General features: G+C 44.9%; 1 protein-coding gene across 1 annotated transcript in view; it reads left to right on the forward strand.

Annotated features, from left to right (window-relative positions):
* The window catches only part of kidins220a (kinase D-interacting substrate 220a), a 60,759-nt gene extending 38,360 nt beyond the window's left edge, over nucleotides 1–22,399 (forward strand). The window contains exons 24-31 of the mRNA XM_080479710.1: nucleotides 6,477–6,655; nucleotides 9,728–9,939; nucleotides 10,953–11,066; nucleotides 15,370–15,486; nucleotides 15,608–15,706; nucleotides 17,254–17,460; nucleotides 20,070–20,288; nucleotides 20,649–22,399. Of these exons, the coding sequence (XP_080335836.1) occupies nucleotides 6,477–6,655; nucleotides 9,728–9,939; nucleotides 10,953–11,066; nucleotides 15,370–15,486; nucleotides 15,608–15,706; nucleotides 17,254–17,460; nucleotides 20,070–20,288; nucleotides 20,649–21,497 (1,996 nt within the window). The 3' untranslated portion in view covers nucleotides 21,498–22,399. The remainder of the gene's footprint in view (nucleotides 1–6,476; nucleotides 6,656–9,727; nucleotides 9,940–10,952; nucleotides 11,067–15,369; nucleotides 15,487–15,607; nucleotides 15,707–17,253; nucleotides 17,461–20,069; nucleotides 20,289–20,648) is intronic.
* Nucleotides 22,400–22,765: the final 366 nt, after the last annotated feature.

The raw sequence follows: 22,765 nt of genomic DNA on the forward strand, positions 1-22,765 counted from the left end.
CTGTTAGCCACAGGGAAGAAGACAGAAGCACAAAAATCATGTATAAACAACCAAAAATCACAAATTCAACAAAGTACTCCACTTCTGGGGAAAAATCCCCAGCCCAATCACAGCTGGTTTGAATTATGAGTAAGAGAAAGAGCTAATGAAGGTAGCTACATCTCCCAGAGCACAAAAACATTAACATCGTGTATGTAATCGCAAGTTTATCGTGCAGATCGTGTCATTATCACAACACTCACCATGTCCACCTGACGCCGAGCAGCCCTAAAAAAAGAAAAAGGTGGATTGCTGAGAAACGGACAGCTGCCTGATACTTTGGTTTTTCTGCAGCGTTGAGCATCATCACTGATCTCTGACCTGTTCACCGTCTCTTTGTGCTGGAGCTGCTGGGGGGGGCTATAAATAGCAACGCAGGGTTGCAAAAGGGTTGGTGCTGACCTTTAAGCAGACAGTGAGATTCACCAGTCAAACACACACGCACACACGCACACACACACACACACGCACACGCACGGCTCTTAGCAGTCGTGAACATCCTGGCCCTTTATAAGTCAATGGAAGTCAGACCCTTGTCTGTGCAAATCTCACAGAAATGGCAATTAAAGACTCGACCAGCCGACGCACCCAAAGCCAATGGAAGATTCAATCTTTCCCTTTTTCCTGAGAGGGCACAAAACGATCTTTTTCTCCCCCATCTTTACTTTCAAAGCCTCTTTTAATTTGCGATGTGATTGTGCTTCCAGCCACTCTGCAGCTCAGGGATTTACTAATCAGATTCTTCAGCTGTGTCTCTTTCTAAAATAAGTTCCTCATCAGGCAGAACTCTTCCCCCTTACCTCTGATACACACATTGGAAAGGAGAAGCATTTGTTCTATCATCCACTCTCCGTTCTCTCATTGTCTCCTCTCTTCCTCTCCTGTTTTTCTGTGCCCGTTGGCATCCTCTCTTCCCTCCCTCATCTTATTGCTGATGCATGCGCTGCTTTCTCGACAGTCAAACAGAGGATTACTGGTTGAGCCGGACGATCTCGAGCTTTGTCACATTCATCACTCTCGGCACGGACTTCAGTGCCATAACGGACTTATTCCAGATGTATTATCTGCTGCTGCACATTTGTCTTCACTTTAGCAGTCCAGCACATTTAGCTCAGCATCACGCAGCCCATCAGCCGGGCCGTTACAGCTATCAAATAACCACACGTACGGTTAAGAAGTTCATGCCGTAATTAACGTCATAATGAACAAACTCTGCCGTGGCTGGAGGATTCTCCCCACTCTCCCGTGTGCATAAATCAGCCAGCTGAGGTCTACTGTTTTACCGTTTGTGGAGAATAAGCTGTAGTTACTCTGAGGAGGGTTCAGTTAAGGTTTTTGGGGTCTGGAACGAGGAGGCCCCGTTTTTTGCTGCTGCACATGAGTTTAATCAAGTTTTTCGGGGAAGCGCTGAGTCCTGAGCCTTTCTCACCGAGAGGCCGCTCGCTCTCGGTTTTATCAGCCTGGTGTGTTTCCTATTAGCCTGCTTGTCTCTGTGGTTTGCTTTGGGATGCACAGGTCCAGCTTAGTACAAGAGAGTTTCAATTACTGCACTAAACTTTGCCACAAATGTATATGAAAAGCAGATGCAACCACAAGTTGTCAGCTGGCACTGCCAAGACAAGGAGGCAAGAAAAAGAGAAAGTCAGGCGAGGGAGGGGGGGCACAGAGAGAGTGGGTGTCCACAGGACTTGAGGCATTTGATTTAAATCAGGGAAATGCGTCTGGATTTGAAGCAGACAGAAAACATGGCGTCGTCTAAAGTGAAAACATATTCCTCCTCTCTCCCCCTGACTTTTGGGTGGTGGAGGCCCTGGCAGCTTCCTCTGTAACAATAACCTCCCTCGGTATTGATGCTGCGAGTCCACGCGCCAACATGCCTGTCCACTGTTCTCCCAGAGAGGGCCTCGCTGTTTCCCTCCACGCGCTGGGCAGGCAGCACCGCCGGCTCCGACAGCACTCTGACCAGGACAGGAATGTGGCGAACCCGGGCCTGGTTAACTTCTTCACCCACACGCTGTCGCCCGGTCCCACAGTGTCTGACACTGAGACTCTTGAGCTCCTCAAAAACAGCGTGCACAGGCAGCTGTCTGTTCTGCAGGCATCTCGCTGTCTTTGAGCCCCTTTATGGAAATGTTTGGCAGCGGCCACTTCTTTGTGGCGTGTGTGCGAGTGTCGTCCGTAGGCACAGAGGGCGGCTGTAAAGCAAAGTCAAGTGCTACATTCATACTTCCAGTGCCTGTAGTACAGAAGGAATAGAGCCATGAATTCTGCTCTTTCCCATCAGCTGCAGTGTGTGGGAGGTTGAGAGGAGAAGAAAGCCTGTGCTCCACTCAGCTTTGGGACCTATTAGCATTTGGATAAGCTCAGAAAGCTCCCAGCGGCCTCGCCACACAGAGCAGCCGGACCAAAGCGCCTGTATCACTGCAGCTATGAGCTCCGTGCTGTCAATGAGCCTATTGTCCAACAGCCACCGAGACATCTGACGGCCTGGCTCGTCCTCGTCTCTGTGAAAGTAGCAGCTTCATCCAGAGATAACCAATCAGGATGATCAAGTCTGACTAAAGGCTCAAATGTTTTGGGTCACTTTCTAAATGCTCAGGTCAGCAAACCAGTGTCAGCTGACGTCATCAAAAGTCATTTAATAGATTGTGCACTCATTTTGTTTCCTTTCATTCTCTTATTTTTCTAAAAAAAAAGTTCCCTTTTCCTTTGTATTTGCCGCTGACTTTGTTATATTCAACCGTGTCTTTTTAAACTACACGTGACACTGTATATTTGGGACCAGCACAACCACACATCACCAAAATGTACAAAACAAATAAACGCTTAACAGAAGTCAATATTTGTAGACAAAATCAATGACATTTTTAATTGGATCTCCTAAATTTGACAACGAAGTAGGACAATTAATGTCTTGAAATATGATCATTTACAATAATTTCTTGTAAAGTGTCACTCTTGGGGTGCAGTATAGAATTGGACTCATTATTACAGATTTACATTTATGAAATTGTGTTTATTACATTTCTATGGCGATGACACTTGTTAATTCTTCTGCACCGACTCCTGGAGAAGCACTTCAATATTCAAAAGTTAAATTATAATGCACCTAAAACTGACCCTTGTGGGACCCCTTTATAACAACTAGTGGTAGGTTGTTATGGACATTCTCTCTACAGCTAAAGGAAGTGGCCTGTGTGTGTGTGTGTGTGTGTGTGTGTGTGTGTGTGTGTGTGTGTGTGTGTGTGTGTGTGTGTGTGTGTGTGTGTGTGTGTGTGTGTGTGTGTGTGTGTGTGTGTGTGTGTGTGTGTGTGTGTGTGTGTGTGTGTGTGTGTGTGTGTGTGTGTGTGTGTGTGTGTGTGTGTGTGTGTGTGTGTGTGTGTGTGTGTGTGTGTGTGTGTGTGTGTGTGTGTGTGTGTGTGTGTGTGTGTGAGCGCAGCAGAGGTCACATGCGCTGGGTTCATATGTGTGCCAACATGCAGCTTCTAGGACCTTTGGTGTTTTTGTTTAAGGTTCTAATGGGAGAAACACTGAGAGGACTTTGTGCTGTGGATCCAGCTGTGTTGCCTGTCTTCCCTCCCCACTGTCTGCTCAATCTGTGAGCAGTCTGCCCCGGGTGGGAGGCAGTGTGTTGCTTCCAACCACCTGGGATGTTCTGAGAAGTGACAGTCTGCAGTAGCATTGAGTTAAGATTAACGCTGCTTGATATTGGATAGAGATGACATGTTGTCTGGTACTTCACTAATAACATGACTTTTGATAAATTCACGCTTAAGTATATGATGCTAATGCTTCTCTTCTTTGATCTAATTTAGTGTATCCTCTGCAGTAGGACTTCATCTGATTAAACAAATATGTTGACATGCAAGAGCGTCAATGTACCGTGGAAACAGAATTCAATGCACTTCAGTCAGTCTTTGGTGAGATGTATACAGCAAATGATGATGAATCACATCTAATCAGACTGAGCAGAAGATTTCTGGTCAGTATTTGATAAAGCTCCATAGGGTTGCATTGGAAAAACAAGTTATTGCCTTATATTCAAAGCCTTTGAAACAATCTTTCTGGGACAACTCTATCATCCCAGGTTTTGTTGCCAGACTTCACATTAGGTTGGAGACATCCTGTAACCACAAGGTCACAGGTTCGAGCTCTGCAGCAGCAGATGCGTCCATCAGCAGCCATCTGTCCTGTCAAAATGTCCTTGAACACAAGACGGGACCCCTACCTGTTCACCCACTGTAAGCTGTCTGGACAGGAGTTTCACACTAAAAGCCCAAAAAGGACTTTCTGTAAGTTGTGCATTGCACCTCATTTCTGACTGGCTGATGGGGAACATTTCAACTGGAAGGCTGAGTGCATTAAAGTGTGTGATGATTCAGATTATGAGCTAACAGAGTCCCGTGTTCAGCCGTGGCCAGGTGCAGCCCTCATTCTGCTTTAGCTTGCGTGCGACAGCAGTAGTGGCAATGATCATTCAATCAAGTCCAAAGAAGACCTACCTCTGTTCATTCTCTAAACTCGATCAGTCTGACGGGAAAAGAAAGAAAGAAAGAAAACAAACAAGTTCTCCGCCTGCACTCTCTTCAGAGTGTACCACTTCACCACATCTTCACAACCAAAAGACCAGTGAAAGAACAAATGAACTTCATCCAGAACACTTAAGCTTCACAAAGAAGATAACACTGCTGAAAACTTCTGTTTCAAAAGATTTGACCCAAACTGTTTTATGTTTCATTTTTAACATTAAATCACTTCTGCTGGGAACGGCAGAAAACCTGTCAGGATGCAGATCGCAGACCTCAGTAGTATCACTGCAGTATGTTCAGGGAGGAGGGTAAGCTGAGGTTGATGTAACTGGATTGAAGGTTAAGCTGGATGTGAAAAAGCTGAGAAATTGATGAAGAGTTTGTAAGACAAATGGAGGCAGAATGTGAAAAACGTCGGCTCCCCACTGGAGTCTCCTCATTCATCTGATCAGAGCCAAACTCCGTTGATGAACGACCGCTGTTGTATGTCACAGAGTTCTAGATTTTCCAGTCTGAATGATCGTATCGGCAGCATGTCGCGATCACTCGGAGTCGTTGGTGTTTTCGTCTCTTGGGTCGGTCCATCTCAATTAAACTGGTACCTTTTGAAACTTGTTTAGCTGATTTCCTACATTAAATATCCATCCTCATTTTCATCATTTCAGAATGGCAATTGACATTGCTAAGATTTTTTGAAATATTATATTTTAAATAATTATTTTTGAGGGTTACCAAAGTTTGGACTTGAGTAGAATATCCATGTTTGAAGTCTAGATTTTAGGAGCACCATTTGTATTTTGACGCTTTTAGTTTTATTAAAACACATCAAGGATTTGAATTTTCCGTACACTGACTCAATCATTTGTTCAATCCTCACGTTATTAATCAAGCGCAGGGTGATGTTTTCTTCTGTGTTTGAGCCCGGAAAAGTGATATGCAGTAGTGGTGCAGTCTCCAAACATGCTGTTTACTCAGATAACAAACATGATGTAAACCATGGCGGTGGATAGTGAGCGCTTCCGTCTGCTGCTTGCTAAATGACCCTGATTGTCATCTTCTCAGGTTTCCTCCTCTGCTCAGAAAAGATAACATCCCTCACTCTATCTCTCCTCCAACATCCCCCCCTTTCACTATCTTGGCTTTTCTAAATCCAGTTATCTCTGCTCTCATGATGATGATGACCGTTGGCGTATCTTTTCCATCTTAACAGTTCTGCTTGCTATTTCCTCTTTTCTTTTTTCATCAGAATGTAACACTTTTTTTGTTTGCTTCTGTGAACTGAAGTCTGACATGTTTACACACTTATGATGTATTTCAATAAGACAGATGCATATACTGTACTCGGTCCGTCCATCACTAAATATAAACCTTTTTCTACATGTATCTGTCCTGGTAAATTTCTTATTTTCCATTTGAATGAACTCTTCCGAGAAGGGTGTGACACGCTGATCCTAGCTGATTTTGACCACAGGTTGGTCGACTGTGACGACATCTCTCATCGTAGCTTAAAATCTGCGGTCCTGTGCCGTGCAGTGAGAGGAGTTCGAGGACAGCCAATGTCACAATCATCTGCAAGAATTTTCAGAACCTTTGGAAACTCTCACAACACCACAAAGCTCTGAATTGTAGCTCCTCTCCAACCCAATAGGACAAAGCGGGAAATGAATTGTAACGAAAAATGTGTCACACAACATGGTTTGTGGGAGTCTTTTTAGAGCTGCGACAGGAGAAGACTTTTACACAACATGTAAATGATGATGACAAGTTGATGGACGTTACCTCTGATTCGCCGTGCAATAAAACATGTTGATACCTGAGTTTATGAAATCCAGGTCACACAGTCTGTGAAGTCTTGAACTTATACGAATGCTAAAACTCTACATGTTTCTGTATTTGTTTTTCTTGAAGAATATCGAAGAACATCCCCACCACTAAGGATGTGGAACCTCTGCTGGAGATTGACGGGGACGTGAGGAGCTTCGAGGTCTTCCTCTCCTCCCGGACGCCCGTCCTCACAGCCAGAGACGTGGAGATGTTTCTGCCGTGCACCGTCAACCTGGATCCCAAACTCAGGGAGATCATCGCAGGTCTGTACACAGCGGGTTTTATCTGTGGAAGAGTGAAGAGTCGTCGGTTTCCTCATTCACTGTCATGAAGATGACGATGTCACCCTAATCTGGGAACTGTAAATAATGTATAAAATCATTTATTTTGTCATTGTTTGGAAATCATTTCCATCTGAACTTTTTAAAAAGTTGCTCTCAAGCTCAAAATGTTTTAGCAGAAATTGAGTAAGAAAGAAGCCTGACAAAGAAGCTATAGTGTGTAGCACTTCTAAGCTTTCAGCTAATTTGGACCTTTTAAGAAAGCATGGCGCAGTTTCTGACAAAGTCCATCAAATGAAAGACTTCATTTTGAGACATTTCACCATGTTTTGCACCAGGAGGCATCATAACACATTTTATTATGTTTAAATCTCACTTATAGGAGCTTCAAGTTTTTTTTTTTTTTTTTTCCCCTGATTCCTTACTCTAACAAAGGGACAATTAGGAGGTGACGTTATTTAAAAGTAATTTTTATTTCTTACTCCTTCGATCTTCTTGAGTTTAAATTTAGCTGTATGTAGCCAAGAGGGGTCAAACACGTGGCCCACGACTGGGTCACCAAGAGTTAAAATGACACTGCTTAGTAGAAAAAGGTCAAAAGAGGTTTTAACTGCAATTTTAAAATCAAAATCACAAGGCTGCTAAACTCCGTATCGACCCATCAGTAGTGCAGCTCGCTACCCTATTCCTAGCAAAGTAGCATTTGCATGAAAGTCAAACGTGATGTAAGTTTGTGGAATCTGTGCTAATTAGCTAGCGACCTTATTGCTATCAATATAGCATCGGAGTCATTTAGGGTCATTTGTGCACACTGACATGCTGGCTGATTTGTGAACACGACAGCATCAAAGTCATATGAATTTGTGAAAACATGCTAATTAGTGAGCCACCCTACTGCATTCCGAACTGTGGTGATGTTTTTTGTGAAGAAAATTTCAGGTTTTTCAGAATAGATTTAGGAAATGTGTACCGTATGTTAAAATTTCCAGGATGTACAAACTATCTATGTTCACTGGTTATTTTGCTCGTTTGACTAGTTAACTGTTGATAGTTGACACAAAACCTAAAGTCAAACACGGGTAGTATAAAGCGGCTTTGAGAGGAGTTGTAATTTGTGAGATGTGTGGTGAGGAGAGCAGGGCCAGCTCATTTGGCAGTGACATTACTCATAAGTTTTGGAGGGTTTGCTCTTACTAACCCACGTCTCGCTTCTCATTTCCAAACAATCAAATGTCGAGCAGGTTTTCACTACAGCGCTGTGGGATCAGGACAATATTCTTCACCAATCTGCCTGTGAGGCTGCGGATTTCACAGTTTGTAGACGCGGTGATGTAAGAGAGCATGAATATCGGACTGTAACCAGAGCGGTGTTGTACTCTCACTCGCGTGCGTCAGCGTCCATTCAGCGTGTCCGAGAGTGTCAATGACGGCGAGTGTGAAGCTGCTGCATCATCGCGTTATGAGAGCACAGAAGACACACACACAGTCTGTTCCATTGACTTTGAGTCATGTGGTTCTGAACCAGAATCTAAGTGCAGGACTCATTTAAAAGTGCGTGCGTGCGTGAGCGTGTGCTCGCTCAGGGATTGTGTGTGGGTGTTTCCACCTCCACACATGTCTTCGGGGAGCGGAAGGTGACCAGTCATCGCTCCTCCAGTTGGTCCTCGGTGGCCGCCGTCCTGCGGCCAGCCGGTGGGCGGTGCTGCCGCTGATACCCGCCCATGAGCCTGACTCACATCATAAGGCGTCCATTGTGTTCCCGGGCTGGACGGGGTCTCGCTCAGCGTGTCACTCAGCAGCCACTTGTATAACCAGGAGACTTTCTGGTGCCTGCTTCTCTAACTTTCTTTCCAGCCACACAGAGCCACTCTGTTCTGTCTTCAGGCCTATTTAACTTTAATTTGGGAGCTTTTTACCAAAGCTCCCCACTCAGCTCCCACTCCACTGCTCTCCAAGCACAATCGATTCATATGAAAACAATTGTGGCGAAGCGCTCATGAGATGATGTCCGGGTTCACGTGGTCTGCTGTGTTTGTTTACATGGTTGAGTTTGTTTGTCGGGGACACTGAAGGGCTCCATGTGCCAGAGTGGTCACGTGGCTGCTGGCATCTCTTTTGGAAAACAGAATATCAGCACGCCTGCTGTTTGTGAGCAAACACCGTAGTAGGAATCAAAGTGAGAATGGAATTCACAGTTGAAGGTCGTGGTAATCGTCGCATCTGCGCTCGTTTTCTTTCCAGCATTTAGTTGTTTGATTGTCTTCGATTTTGACTAAGAACGTGTTCAGGAACAACGTTCTTGTTTAACAACACAGCTTTCTGAGTTGAGACGCCTCACTTTTCTCTTTGCGTTCACAATTTTCTAAACAACAGATCTGTTATCTGCAGCTGTGCAGCCACACGTGACTCTACAGCCCCTCTCTCGTGGCTCTACAGCCCGCCTGTTGTGGATTCATGAAGTTTTCACTGAATAATATGTATATAGTCAATTTTTTCTGTTTCATTTCAATAATACACCAGACTGTCTTTCAAATGGCTCCAGTTATAAATAAAGGAGATGGGAGCCTAAAAAAAAAAAAAAAAAGAAAAGAAATGAAATAGAATAACGAAAATGGGTGAACGGGCTATACAAATGTAAATGGATAAAGTGACGGCACAAACTAAAGTGGCTAAAAGGGTTAAAATGACACAAAATTGCAGCTTTCATTGCACATGGCTGAAATCGATAAATCCACAAAAAATTGCTAAAAATGTGATAAAATGTCTATTATTTATGACGCTTCCTAAATTAAACCTCAGCTACAGTTTTCCTAATGAGCCATGTTGTCTTCATTCCAAAAGTTAAACATGTTTTCATTCTCCAGATGAATTTAGTTTGGTGTAAAGTGAAATAAACCTCTTTTTGTCGTGAAACTTGCTGGTTTCAACTGTGGAAATGATGAAATGGAGCTAAACTACTGCTGTGTGGGCAGATGTGAAGGATCTTGAGGTCGTAGCTGAGACATGATCATCATTGTTCTAGATAAACACGTCCTTTTTTTCTCTTTCTCTCAGATGTTCGTGCAGCACGGGAGCAGATGCACATCGGGGGCGTGACCTACCCGACGATGCCCCTGCAGGAGGCGGCGCCTCGGCCGCAGTCGGGATACGGCCAGCAGACCTCCGCCTGCTCCCCGACGGGCTCCTTCGCTGGCTCGCTGCCTCCTCAGCCCCACAGTGCCTACTTCAGTGGGATGACGGGCCCTCAGCACCCCTTCTACAACCGGGTGAGAGAGCAGAGCCGTGGAGCTTTAAAAGTTCTTCAGGTTTCTCTGCAGTTTGAAGTGTCACCTGCTGTCAATCATTCAGGGGTGTCAAACTCACTTCAGTTCAGGGGCCACAAACCAGGAACTGTCGCATAATAACCCTCCAGTACAGACTTTTGGACACGCTGGGGAGTCAACGACATGTCGAGTGACTTTCTAAAACTGAGCAAGCCATAACTTTGAATTCAGCAATGTTTCTTTGTAGTTTTTACTTTTTGCAGTGGCATCATGCAGGGCCAGAGCGTGGATTGTCTGGTGATCTGGTTTTGGCCCGCTGGCTGCATGTTTGACACCCCTCATGAAATTATTAAAGAAGTTGATGTATTTTCAATAATGTCCCACCCCCCCACCCCCCCAAAGAAAAGCCATACTCCTCAGTATATGTGAGTTTTAACCAATCAGTCATAACATTTCTCTCACTGACGTTCACCACTGTCTGCTTCATCCTGTTAATGAGTGAGGTATGAGTGAACTATCAGCAGCCAGGCAACATTTTGTCATCAAAGTTTATGTGCAGAAAAATTATTTAAATAATGTGTGAATTGATTGGGTTACTTTCTGTAGTTTGATTTCTTGAAAGAAAAATGCAACACTTGTGCCGAAACATTGAGGAAGTGATACTTTGGTAAAACAAACACCACAGACACTATAGGAATGAAAAAAATTATAAAAATAATGAAGCACAGCTATTTTTGTTCTTGTATTTCCTTCAAATTCAAAGGCTCATTTCAGCAGGAGAAGATATTCAGCATCTGGTCATAATGTTATGGCTGATTGGTCTATTTTATGTGCTTGTGTGCGTCACAGTGTGAGGAGAGATTTTCATGAAAAACGGGTCAACATAAATCCTAGTTTTGTCTTTTTCAGTTTCATCTTTAAGTTTGCATGAGCTGGGATGTTTTATGATTTCTTTATTTTGTTTTGCCTCCTCTCCCCCATCTGCCTCCCCACATTCCTTCCATCTCCCTCTTTAGCCTTATTTCCCTCATCATGTGTATCACCTGCCACGGCATTACTCCCACCATGTCTCCCCATCCTCGCGCCCCTCCTTTAAACCACCCGGTCAACCCCAGGACGTCAGTGGACTTGTAAGTAAAGTAACAGCAGCACATTGACTGGTAATAGTTTTATTCTGCATCAGCACTGCTTTTATTTGTCTCCTCAGTTACTTTGAGCACTGCGATTACTTCCCGGAGGTGAAGTTATGAGCTTAGAATGATTGAGAATCACTTTGCATCACTCAGGTCTTCCTTCTGCACCATTCTGACTTTAGCACACACGCTAACTCCTACCCACTGCAGACGGACACAGAGGTGGAACAGAGTTAACGCGGAAGTAGTTAGTCTGTTATCATCAATCTCGGGTTTCTCATGCTGCATGAACACGTGCACACGTATGTTTGATTTTACATAAAAACTGAATTTATTGGGGCAGCGTGGCTTGACTGAATGGAGTAAGCCATGTTTAGCTCGAGCTCCCGTTGAACCTCTACTAAAAACTATATTTAATCAGTATTTCTGTGTATACAGCAACTGCAACTTTGTTATTGTAACTCCAAAGAAGGCAGTGGAAACTGACCAATGGTAATGAGTTTGCAGAAATATAAGTATACTGGCCCGGCCAGCGCGAGGCCCAACAACTCCTGAGACAAGAGTATTTCCAAGAGTCCAGATGGGAAGACTCCACCCCCAGCGGATGCCGGAGGGACGGACGTAGAAACAGAATTATTGCCAGAGCATTACCCTGCTACGAGGCCTGAATATTTCAGACGCTTCTTCTAGTGTGACTGTGGCTTTCTGCTACTACCTATCAAAAAGTGCATAAAGTGTTCAGTTCAGTTTTATTTTTATAGTCCCAGAGAAAACTCCAGGAATCACAAGCTTGTAGACCTTTAGGATGGAAGAAACCTGCAGAACATCCAGACTTATAAAATCTGAAGAACATCCTTTGTAATCATAGGGAGAGAAAGGAAGAGAAAAAGTTCTTCCAGCAGTCTGAACCTACAGCAACTTAACTCGTAAATGCTCCAGAGTGGCCTGAAGCAGCCCCTGGAAGGAAAGTTCTAATCCTGATCACTCTGTTCTATTCTTTTCTATTCTGTAAGCAGAGACTGAGTTTGCCTCCCTCACTTTGTTGAAAACAGCAGCACGTCTAAGTCTCCATTATATTATAAATAGTTTCTCTTGAAAGCTTTGTGTGATCAAAAACTGCAGATTATAAAAGATGAAGAAGTGAGTGATGGACTTGTTTTTTTAAACGACTTTCATTCAGTGAAGGGACAGAAAGGTGTGATTTTGTGTGAAGAATGCAGACAAAAAGCAGAAGTTGTGTGTCCAGACGTCGTCACATTTGAGAGAAAGCCGCTGCCATTAGTACAGTTTGATGATAACGTTGCTCAGGAGATTTCTGCTCCACAAAGCCACTTATCAGAGCTCTGCCAGCAAGAGTTTAGAGGAGCCCTGTGAAAGATTTAAATATAGATTACTGTGTAATGTTCCCCCAATATCTCTTATCTGTCTGTATTTTTCCGTCTTTAATTTTTATTTAAATCCCCGCCATCGTCACTGTCCTGGTTTTTTGTTCCTCACATCTTCTTCCTCCGCCGTGTAAATTCCCACATTTTATCCGCTTTTTCAATTCCTTCTTAATCTCCTTGTGTCACGCTCACGTGTGAATGTATTTGCACAAACCTGCTAACGTGCAAATGTGTGCGTTTGTGTGCGACTCTTTGTGAGCGTGTAAGCAGCCCATGCCCGGTGTAATTGCCTCGCTGGTGTAAGAAAGAGTATGGATTCCTCTGGCTGCTGGGATTACCAACAGAGCAACTGCTAGGCCTCGCATCACGCACACGCACACGCACACGCACACACACACACACACACACACACACACACACACACACACACACACACACACACACACACACACACACACACACACACACACACACACACACACACACACACACACACACACACAAAAAAACACACACACACACACACACACACACACACACACACACACACACACACACACACACACACACACACACAGAAATAGACACACACAGAAACACACGCACACGCACTCGCACACTGACAATAGGCGCAGTGCTAGTGGGGCTTATCTCCTTACCAAGATGCTTCCTCCTTCACAGAGCTCTGTTTCCTCTTCCCCATCCTCCTGCCCAGCCCTGAGCTCAGCCCAGCTGTAATTACAGCCTTATCACACACACACACACACACACACACACACACACACACACACACACACACCCTCCAGTGCTGCCTGTACACCGGGTGACTGGCGGAGGACAGTGCAGCAGTGTGTGGTGATTGGGTTATTTATTAAAGAATGGGTGGCAACCATGTTTGCCACATCCTTCAACATGAACTTCTGCCGAGTTGAAGGCGTCTCGTTGGATCTCCGGGTTTTCCCTCCGTGTCTCTATCCGTTGTGTCTGCAGCGATCGCGGCTGTAACAGAATCCGCCGCTCTAATAGCTCAGCTTCCACCAGGCGCTTGTCTTCCAGGCTGGTGTCTCCTCCTCAGACAGATGAATGTCTGTGCTGTCTCCTCGTGATGAGTTCAACATGTGTCTCTGTGCTGTCAGCCCGTCCACGTGCTCCTCCTGCCTCCCTCCTGCACAGGTTCCAGCCCGGCTGCACAGACTGGAGTTCATGCTCGTGTCGCTCCGTTCTGTGTCTGATTGCTCTGTCTGCTTCTCTTTGTCTCCTCGTCAAGCATTTAAAGTCGCTGCCTTACAAACTCAAGCAGGTACACCTTTGTTTTCACATCCTGTGCTTCATCATCTACACATCACCTCTAACTCCTACATTGCTCACCCAGCATGCTGTAGAGGCGTGCACTAGTCAGCCAGAACATTATGACCACTGACAGGCCAGGTAAACAAACACTGATTGTCTCTCTAGACAAGCAGTAATGGAGACATACTGATAATTTAATAGAATTTTGTCATGAAAACGTAGATTTTACCAATTATTTTAACATGGCCTGTACGATATATCAGTTATCATAATCGTGATTTTGACAAAACACGGACTGAACAGTGTTCAGTTATGTTTCAAGATGCAAATTCAGTGCAACACATATTTAAATATGATATAAACATGTTATTAATTACAATATATTCACAAAGACTGTGCAAATAATTGACTTTTTTTTTTCTCAAGGTAGAACTCAAAACCACAAAAACAAAGTGAAATTAAAACCGCTGCGCTTCTGAAACTCCACTGATGCAAACTGCAGACGTGTGTGATAGATTAGGGGAAAAAAAGAAACGTCACCATTTCAGTCTTGGAGCAAATCTCAGAGACATTCAAGTCAGAACTTTAGTGTATATTTATCAAATGATGCTGATCACTATCACATCTTCGCCTGATATGCATCTCGGTAAGAAAAAGCTGTAAAGATATTTTGTGATAGAACAGAAAAATAGCTACCCTTAAAGAACTGACAGAAAATGCTTTTTCTCCCCCTCTTGTAAATGTAATGATGAGTGATTCTCCTCGGTCACTTCTACAACAAATAATGTGCATCAACAGAACTTTTTGTCTTAAATGCGACGCGTTAAAAGCAGAAAAATGATGAAGTGTAAAGATTCACTTCACTTTCTCATGAAGCTGTGAACTGGTCTTAATGTTATGGCTGCTCTGTGCACCTTACCACTCTATTAATCTGTTTCCAGGTTACATTAAACACAGCTGAAGCTCCCGTTGTAGTTTTCACCGTCATTAACATAGTGTAAGTCAGCGGTTCTCAAAGTGTAGGGTCGAGGGCAGCAGAGTCTCTACAGGAACCTGGGGGTCTGGAGGCTCCATGGAAGCTTAAATGACCTTTTCAAACACACACTTTCATCACCAAAAAAGTGTGATGAAGATGAATTAAAACTATAAAATGTGGCTTGCTGCCACACTTTGAGAACTGCTGGTTTCATTCTGCAGTAGAGCATCACTGTGACTTTCTCCATCCTCACCCTCCACACAGTCCGTTTGCATCTGAACGTCTTTTTTCTCTAACAAAGTACCGCCGGTCCGGCTGAGCTCTCCTCTGAAACCAGAAACAAAGCCGGGGGGGGGGCTCAGTGTGAAACACTGACTGAGAATCAGCAGGCCGCTGGGCCAGTCGAGGCTCAGACTCAAAGACTCCACACACTTAATGTGCCTCTATATACAGAGTGAAAGCGAATAACAGCAGGTAACGGTGTGTGTGCAGAGCTGTTTACTTCCAGAGCGACTGTGTGCCTGCTCGTCTTTCTGCCAGCCGTGCTGCTCGGTTCGGTTTGTCCTGATCAGTGTGAGGAGTGACACTGCGTGACCAAAACTGTGTGAATCTGTGCTTCCCGATCTCACGGTGTGTGTTTCCGGTGCAGGTCTGTCCTGCGGTCCTGCTCAGCTCTCTGAGCACTGAGGCCGTGTGTGAGCGGCTCAGGCAGGTCGACGGACTGGACGCCTCCATGCTGACTCAGTACATGGCCACCGTCAAGAAGGTACAAGCACCTTAGAGTTCAGTGCCTGGTGGAAAAGTCTTTTCTTCTCCAGCCCTGTCTTGTAACGTGCTGCGATCACGCTGTGATGAACTGAATGAATCGGTGGACTTTTCTGTTTCAGGCCAATATCAACGGCCGGGTTCTGACTCACTGCAACCTGGATGAGCTAAAGAAAGAGATGGAGATGAACTTTGGTGACTGGCAGCTTTTCAGGGGAATGGTGAGACCACTTTGAAATCTGACTGAAAAGAAATGTAAAAGTTGGAATGTTATGAAATCTCTATACGAAATGAATAAAATGACAGTTGTGAAAGTTAACTTCCTAAATGTAGATATGATAAATATGAAAATACACTTTTTGTATGTCGCTGAACTGCAAATATAAATGTCTTTTACCTTCATTTTAAAGGTTAAACATGTTTTGTGGCTCCAGATTAATTAGATTTTGTGAAAAGTGGTTAAAAAAAGGGGGGGGGGGGGGGGGGGGGGGGCAGTTTTGGTCATGAAAGTTTCAGACCTGTGAAACAGGCAAACATTAGTCCACCAACACTATTATCAACCTCAGCCTGGCCCTTTTACTTCTGAAGAGTTGGTAAATCCTGCATTTTTCTCCTTTAAATCCCTCCAGTCTGCTCAGTGTGTGATACGCTACAGATCCTCGGCGCTGCCAGCCCCCTCCTCATGATACATGTGGGCTCGGGTTATTCCAAACCCAGCCCGGACACTCTCATAATAAGACATCTTGCGGTGCACTAAGACATTGGGACGGGGATTTTATAATCCGTATTACGAGAAGGGCGCGAGTCAGGCAGCCAGGAGTCCGATGGGCTGAAATCACAAACACGTGTCACTGCTCCGCTCCATTCAACGTCAGTCTGAAGCAGGAGCAGGAAGTCCTGTGGCCTCATGGCTCCGTGTAAAGACCAGGGGTGTTTAATGTATTCCTTTCTACGATGCCTTGCAATGCGGATGTGGACGATTCTGCATCGAAGCAGTGACGAAACTAATCGATTATAACGTAGTTATGTTGTTTCTTGATTTTCTGGCAGTGGAACAATAAAGTTCTCAAGTTTAAAAGCACCGCCAGTATTGGGTGATGTCATGCATCCATGTCGCCCACATGTACACAATATGCTTCAGTCCCATTTACACAGAGCGTTTATACATCACTGAATACTCTCGTCCTACAATACCATGTTTCATTTGCCAGTAAAAGTTCAATAAACATGACTTACTCGATTCATCCAGTCGTTAGCTGTAGTTCTTTCTTTTGGACGACCGCATCAATTCCTATAAGTCATACTCTGGTGAAACGAAGAGGCCAAACTTATTTCACTAAAAGGTTAATGTGTTAGACCACCAGCTGATTTCAGACACGTACAAAGTAGGACATTTTTAATATTGGACCAAGAAGCATTGATGGGGCTTGCAAAAGAGGAAGAAGCTGTGACATTAAGACAGAGTGTTACTCTGACAAGAAAAGTGTAAAAAGTATAAATGATGTTGAAATTGACATCGGAATTTAAAATTCCCATCATTTAGACTTGTGTTGAGAAACTGCTGTGAAATATCCAGAATTGTTATGAAACATGTTTTCATCATTAAAGATAAACATGGTTGTGTTGTGAAAGTGGAACATTAGGTTCATGAAGTGTGGACTTTGCCGAAGACAGACGGTGACTTATATGAGTAGAAATTGCTTCAAAACCTTAAACCCCCGGAGCTTTTGAGCTGAAATATTTCTTCCTGTTGCTTCCCGGTTTCCAGGTGATCGAGCAGCGGCTGGCTGAGAGTCAGGCCGCGCTGCAGGACGAGTCCCGGGCTGTGAGCGAGCAGGGCGGCGTGCCGGGCTTGGCGGCGGCGGCTTCGGTCCAGCACGACTCTGCGGCCTTCAGCCTGAACCTGAGCTTCGAGGAGCTGAGCAGCGTCGCGCTGGACGAGCCTCCCAGACGCAGCAGCAACACACACTGGCCGGTGAGTCTTCCTCACTGTGTGTGTGTGTGTGTGTGTGTGTGTGTGTGTGTGTGTGTGTGTGTGTGTGTGTGTGTGTGTGTGTGTGTGTGTGTGTGTGTGTGTGTGTGTGTGTGTGTGTGTGTGTGTGTGTGTGTGTGTGTGTGTGTGTGTGTGTGTGTGTGTGTGTGTGTGGCGGGAGGGATTTTCACACCTTCATTTGGTTCGGCTTGAGTTCACGCTGCGTTTTGAGACCGGATCAAACCGCCTGGAGAACGCCATGCAATTACATCAACTGCTCCTTTGGTGGCGCAGTCACCTGAAACAAACACTGACCAGAGGGAAACACGGCTCATTGGTTGGTCAGGACTGAAAGTGGAAGTCCCGCCAGTGGTGGCGAGGCTAATTACCTCGTGGCTAATGGGTAGCCACAAACAATCCCGATATGTAGTCTTCAGACCAGATATTAATGAGTCTTCCTCGCTACTCCACGTCTGCCCGCGAGATCCTTTGCAACTTTGTCTCTCTGTGTCTGCTTCTTCTGATTTGCTTTGTTTGTTTAATACCCATAATGCATTGCGCTCTATTCCACATCCTCTCACCCCGCCCGCTGGAAAGTCTGCAGATACGAGAACCGAGACCCACGTTTTCAAGGGGACCAGAGACGCCTGTTAGATCCCGATCAGAGCTCAGGGGAATTTTTAAAGACCTTATACAAAACGGGCTTCCCCCAGAAAGTCCCTGAAGAGAACTCTGGTCCGGATCAAACGGGGAAATGTGAACACGCCCTTAAAAACACGCCGAGAGAATTTAATCTCCAAACATCTGTCTGTTCTCACACTCAACTTTGTCACTTTCATCTTTAAACTGCATTAATACACGTCAATCATTTCATCACCATGCAGTTTGTATTGAATTCTGCTGATCGCTTCAGGTGTGTATTTCTGTTATTAAAACATGTGAATTATCCTACATATTACATGTATATTCCAAATGTCTAAAAACTCGCTTGCTTCAAAATCAAAGTTATAATCAAAGATTCACAAATTTATGTACTCACACTATTAATGAAATGCATAATTCAACAATTCTGATCATAATTAATTTGATGTGCAGAGCAGTGATGAAATAAATATAAACTGTTTATGAACCTGAAGATAACAGGAACTTTTAACATTTTGATTTCTAAGAATCTGAACTTTAATGTCACGTTTTCTCTCTGAGGAATAAGATTTATTCATGAAATTAAATATCCCCGCCCCCACTGAACAAGATTTCATTTTGAACATAGGTCAGAATTTCACATGAATCATCAAATCACTGTGAACAATTTACAGAATATGTCAAACTGACATTTTATATTTATTTTAGATAAAATAATTCCTCGTTTTCATTATAAACCCAGAATGCTTAATTTGGTCTTCAATACATTGACATATGAATGCACACAGTTTTACATATATACGTTAACATGAACTGAATTTTAAACCTTTCATCAGAGATCCTTTTCTAAATGATCTTTTTGAACATTTTTAAATATTTTAGATTTTATTTTTTTTTTTTTAAATCTCCACATTGAAACGTCTGTAATCTTCATGAAAAGAGCCGTTTTCAACACTTTGCATCAGACAAAGTTAAAATGAAGAAAACTAGGCTCACAGCGTAGTTTGTTTAATTTTGTTATACAAATAAAAACTGTATCTTACATTTCAATTATGAAATTTACAATGTAATTCGGGAATGAATTACATTTGATCACATTTTCAGCCATTTTAACTTTTTCTTTTGAAAGAATTCAGCTGTTTTAGCCATTCTTTCTTTTCTTTTCTTTTTCTTTTTTACATTTTTCAATCGTTTTAGCTGTTAAATATTTTTATCTTTTCAACTGTTTTTTTTTTCTTGCCATTTTAGCTCTTTTAGCTTTTACTGCATTTTTTTACTCTCTTGATGATTTAACTTTTTTTCAGTTTCAGCCTTTTCTTGCCGTTTTCCCATTTTTAACCGTGCAGCATTGCTAGCTTTGCATCCACTTTAGTTTCTAAACCGTTTTTAGTCATTTTATCCCTTTATAATCCGAGAGGCCTTTTGGGAAAATAGTTTGTGCAAATAAAATAAAAAATAGTAGAAAATGTTTCTTTCTGTATGGAGACATTTTTAGTCACACTTTAGTTTCCGTTATTTTGTCTTGTTTATTAATATTTTTGACCACTAGGGGGAGTGTTGCACTGTGGCCTCCCAGTCACATGGGTTTTAAGCTGTAGGATAAAGATGATGCTGAGCGCAGGTGAAGACGAGTCGTGGGAGCTGGGAACCACATGGTTCTTATCGTTACCCTGCTGCCACCGACCCACAGCTCCCAGAAAATTTGGATTAAAAATTAAAACGTAACTCGAAGAAACTCTACCTCTGGAACTGGTTTAATTGCTACGTGTCTGGAACATCACGGCATTCCCACCGAGGCTGAGCCTCCACGCCGTATGATATAGTGAAATCTCCATGGAGCCGCCACAGAGGAGCCGTAGAGTCTCAGTTGGCTGTAGAGCCACGTGTGGCTGCAGAGCGGCAGGTTCCAGCCGCGTCGCGGCTGGCGTGTCCTCGGTGTAACGTTGTGTTTGCGCCTCTCGTCCCTTCAGGTGGTGAACCACCGCACCTCCAGCATGTCCAGCCTCAACTCCCAGGAATCCTCCGACATCCTCAAGCTGACGGACAAGCAGCAGGCGGAGTACCGGGACGCCTACAGGGAGTACATCGCTCAGATGGCCCAGCTGGAGTTATCAGGCGGCGGGGGGGAGCGGCCCGTGCAGCCCCACCCCGGACAGTTCCTGCAGGCCGCCGGCTCGGAGGACAAGGCGGTGGGTGACGGCGTCCCGGACAGCAGGAGTAGCTCAGTCTAAACTCCCACAGTCGTATTATAGGAAAATAGCTTGTGGTTGTCGGTTTCTAGTTGTGTTCACATACTTCTGAGGTCAGCCGGTTCGCTCAGAAACGTTTGAAATGTTTCTCCGCCTCTACGATGGCGAGCGTTGGAGTCTGAGCTGGGAAAGTGGAGATCACTGCTTCTTGCTTTCTTAATTATTGGCTCGTACTCTTTGTTTCTCTTGGCACTGGGGTGGGGGACAGGAATCCCCTCTTCTGGGGCCTCTCAGACACAGACCACTTTGGATAGGGTATATTTTTATGTTCCTGCACTGAAGCCTCTTCTCTCTCTTCAGGCCAAAGAAGGAACTGACCAAGACGGCCGCAAGTCCTTCACCAAGAGAGGCTCCAAGAGCAGCGATGCCACAGACTTCTCCACCGGAGCCGAGGCTCAGCCTCTGGACCCCATCAGCGAGGAGGACGAGCGTCTGGACCACAGCGCCTCCTCCAAGACCCCCGGCTCCAGGAAGAAGGGGGTGGGGCCTTACTACCACAAGCTGCCCCACGACGATGATTCTGGCCCAGAAGAAGCCGACAACACAACACCTCTGCTGCACAGGGAGCCCGGCGTCGGTGGCTGCCCCCCCCACAAAGGCCTTCAGCCCGACACCAAGCTGGGCTTCCTCGACGAGCCCCTCCTGGACAAGAAGGACACCTCCGACTCAGACATGCGCTCCAGTGCCAGCTCGTCGGACCCCTCTCTGGAGGACGCCATGAGGGAGGGCGACACCCTGAAGCCCAGCCTGATGGAGCTGGAGCTGGAGGGGCTGGTGAAGAAGAGAGGCGCCCTCCCCAGCAGCCTGAGCGGCCTCCAGGACGCCACCGTGGCTCGCATGTCCATCTGCTCCGAGGCCGCCTCCGAAGCCAGCCTGATGGCCAGCAGCCCCGATGAGGGCTGGCCGGCCGGCGGGAACGGCAACCTGAACCGCACCGCCAGCAACGCCACGCTCAACAACAACAGCAGCAGCCCGGGCGACACCAACATCACCAACAACAGCCGTCTGCAGCGCGCCAACGCCATCGAGTCCTCCGGCAGCGACCTGCCGGCGGCGGTCATCATCACTCCGGGAAGCAGCAGCACCGTCCACCACAACCAGAACCTTCGCACCATCAGCCTGGGAGACGAGCGGGAGAGCGTCCTCTGAAACAAACATGTCTTCTCTTCTCTTGAGAGTCACGTTAGAGTCAAACTCTCACTTCAGTTTGGTCCAGAGTGAAAAATTCTAATTAGTATTCGATAGTTATTGAAGCTTCGGATACAAAATACATTAAAATGTACAAAACCTTTGTCCTTTGAAAGATGAGAAATCAAATCTGCTGCTTTGTTTCTGATTCAGTCCCTTCCACAGTCACAGTTCAACTCTTTCTAGAACTGATTCACTGAGAACGAGCAGAATGAAATGCATTAGGATGGAAACAAAGACATAGAACTAAAACTGATATTTTTATCCATTTAAATGTGTTGGAAAGTGACAGAAATTACTCGTATTTCACTGTTAGTAGCTTGAAAAATGTTCTAAATGTATCGACTTAGAAAGGATTTGAAGTGTTTTGATCCATGTGACTGAATCGCAAACAGCAGTCGTTTTGTTTTTTTACACAAGGCCAAAATATCCGCCCATCCTGGCGGCCCCCGGGCGGCTCCTGGCCCCCGGGTGGATCCTGGCCCCCCGGGCCAGACGTTTGACTCCTCGTGTTAGTTTGTTGTTGAAGTTGCTGGTGGTGTCGTGATGTGTTAGACGGAGTTACTGCAGGATTTCAAATCTTCATAATCACACTTTCATGTCACCGAATCAATGTTTGTCACTTTCTCATTTCATGAAAAAAGGTCGAGTGATTTCACTCCCGTGTGTGTGTGTGTTCCTGATTTGGTGTTTAGTGCTGTTACACATTAGATAAAGTAGTCTGTTAGAAGGTGGTGCAGTGTTTAGTGTAGTTTTGAGGTAGAGATGTGACGGTGGTTCAGTGTGTTGTTGGATGTTTCTCTGATAGTGCTCTAAAGTTGCCGTTAGGCTGTTTGATGGATCAATAAACATTTTGGACCCTCGATGTCGCCTGATGTTCTTTCTTTAGCTGCGTAAACTGGAGTCACAGTCGTTGATCGGGTGAGTTTGACGGTGAAAACATGATGGAGGCACTGAGAGGTCATCACCTGCAGAGCTTCAACTGGCCGATAGATGGCGCACTCTCCATGCAAACAAACACTGTCAGTGACGCTCACAGGACTCGGGCTGCTGACCTGAAAGGCTCCTTTGAGGATGTAAAAATAAAAAACTATATTCACGTTTTTCTTTTGGGTTTTCACGTCATGTGGGCTAAAGACTGATTTCCGGCCCGAGTTCGAGGTAAAATCCCATGAGGACCTTCAAGTATGACATTTAAGAGTTCACTGTTCTGTGGACTCGGACCACAG

This window comes from Lipophrys pholis (genome assembly GCF_963383615.2).
Source record: "Lipophrys pholis genome assembly, chromosome: 14".
NCBI lineage: Eukaryota > Metazoa > Chordata > Actinopteri > Blenniiformes > Blenniidae > Lipophrys > Lipophrys pholis.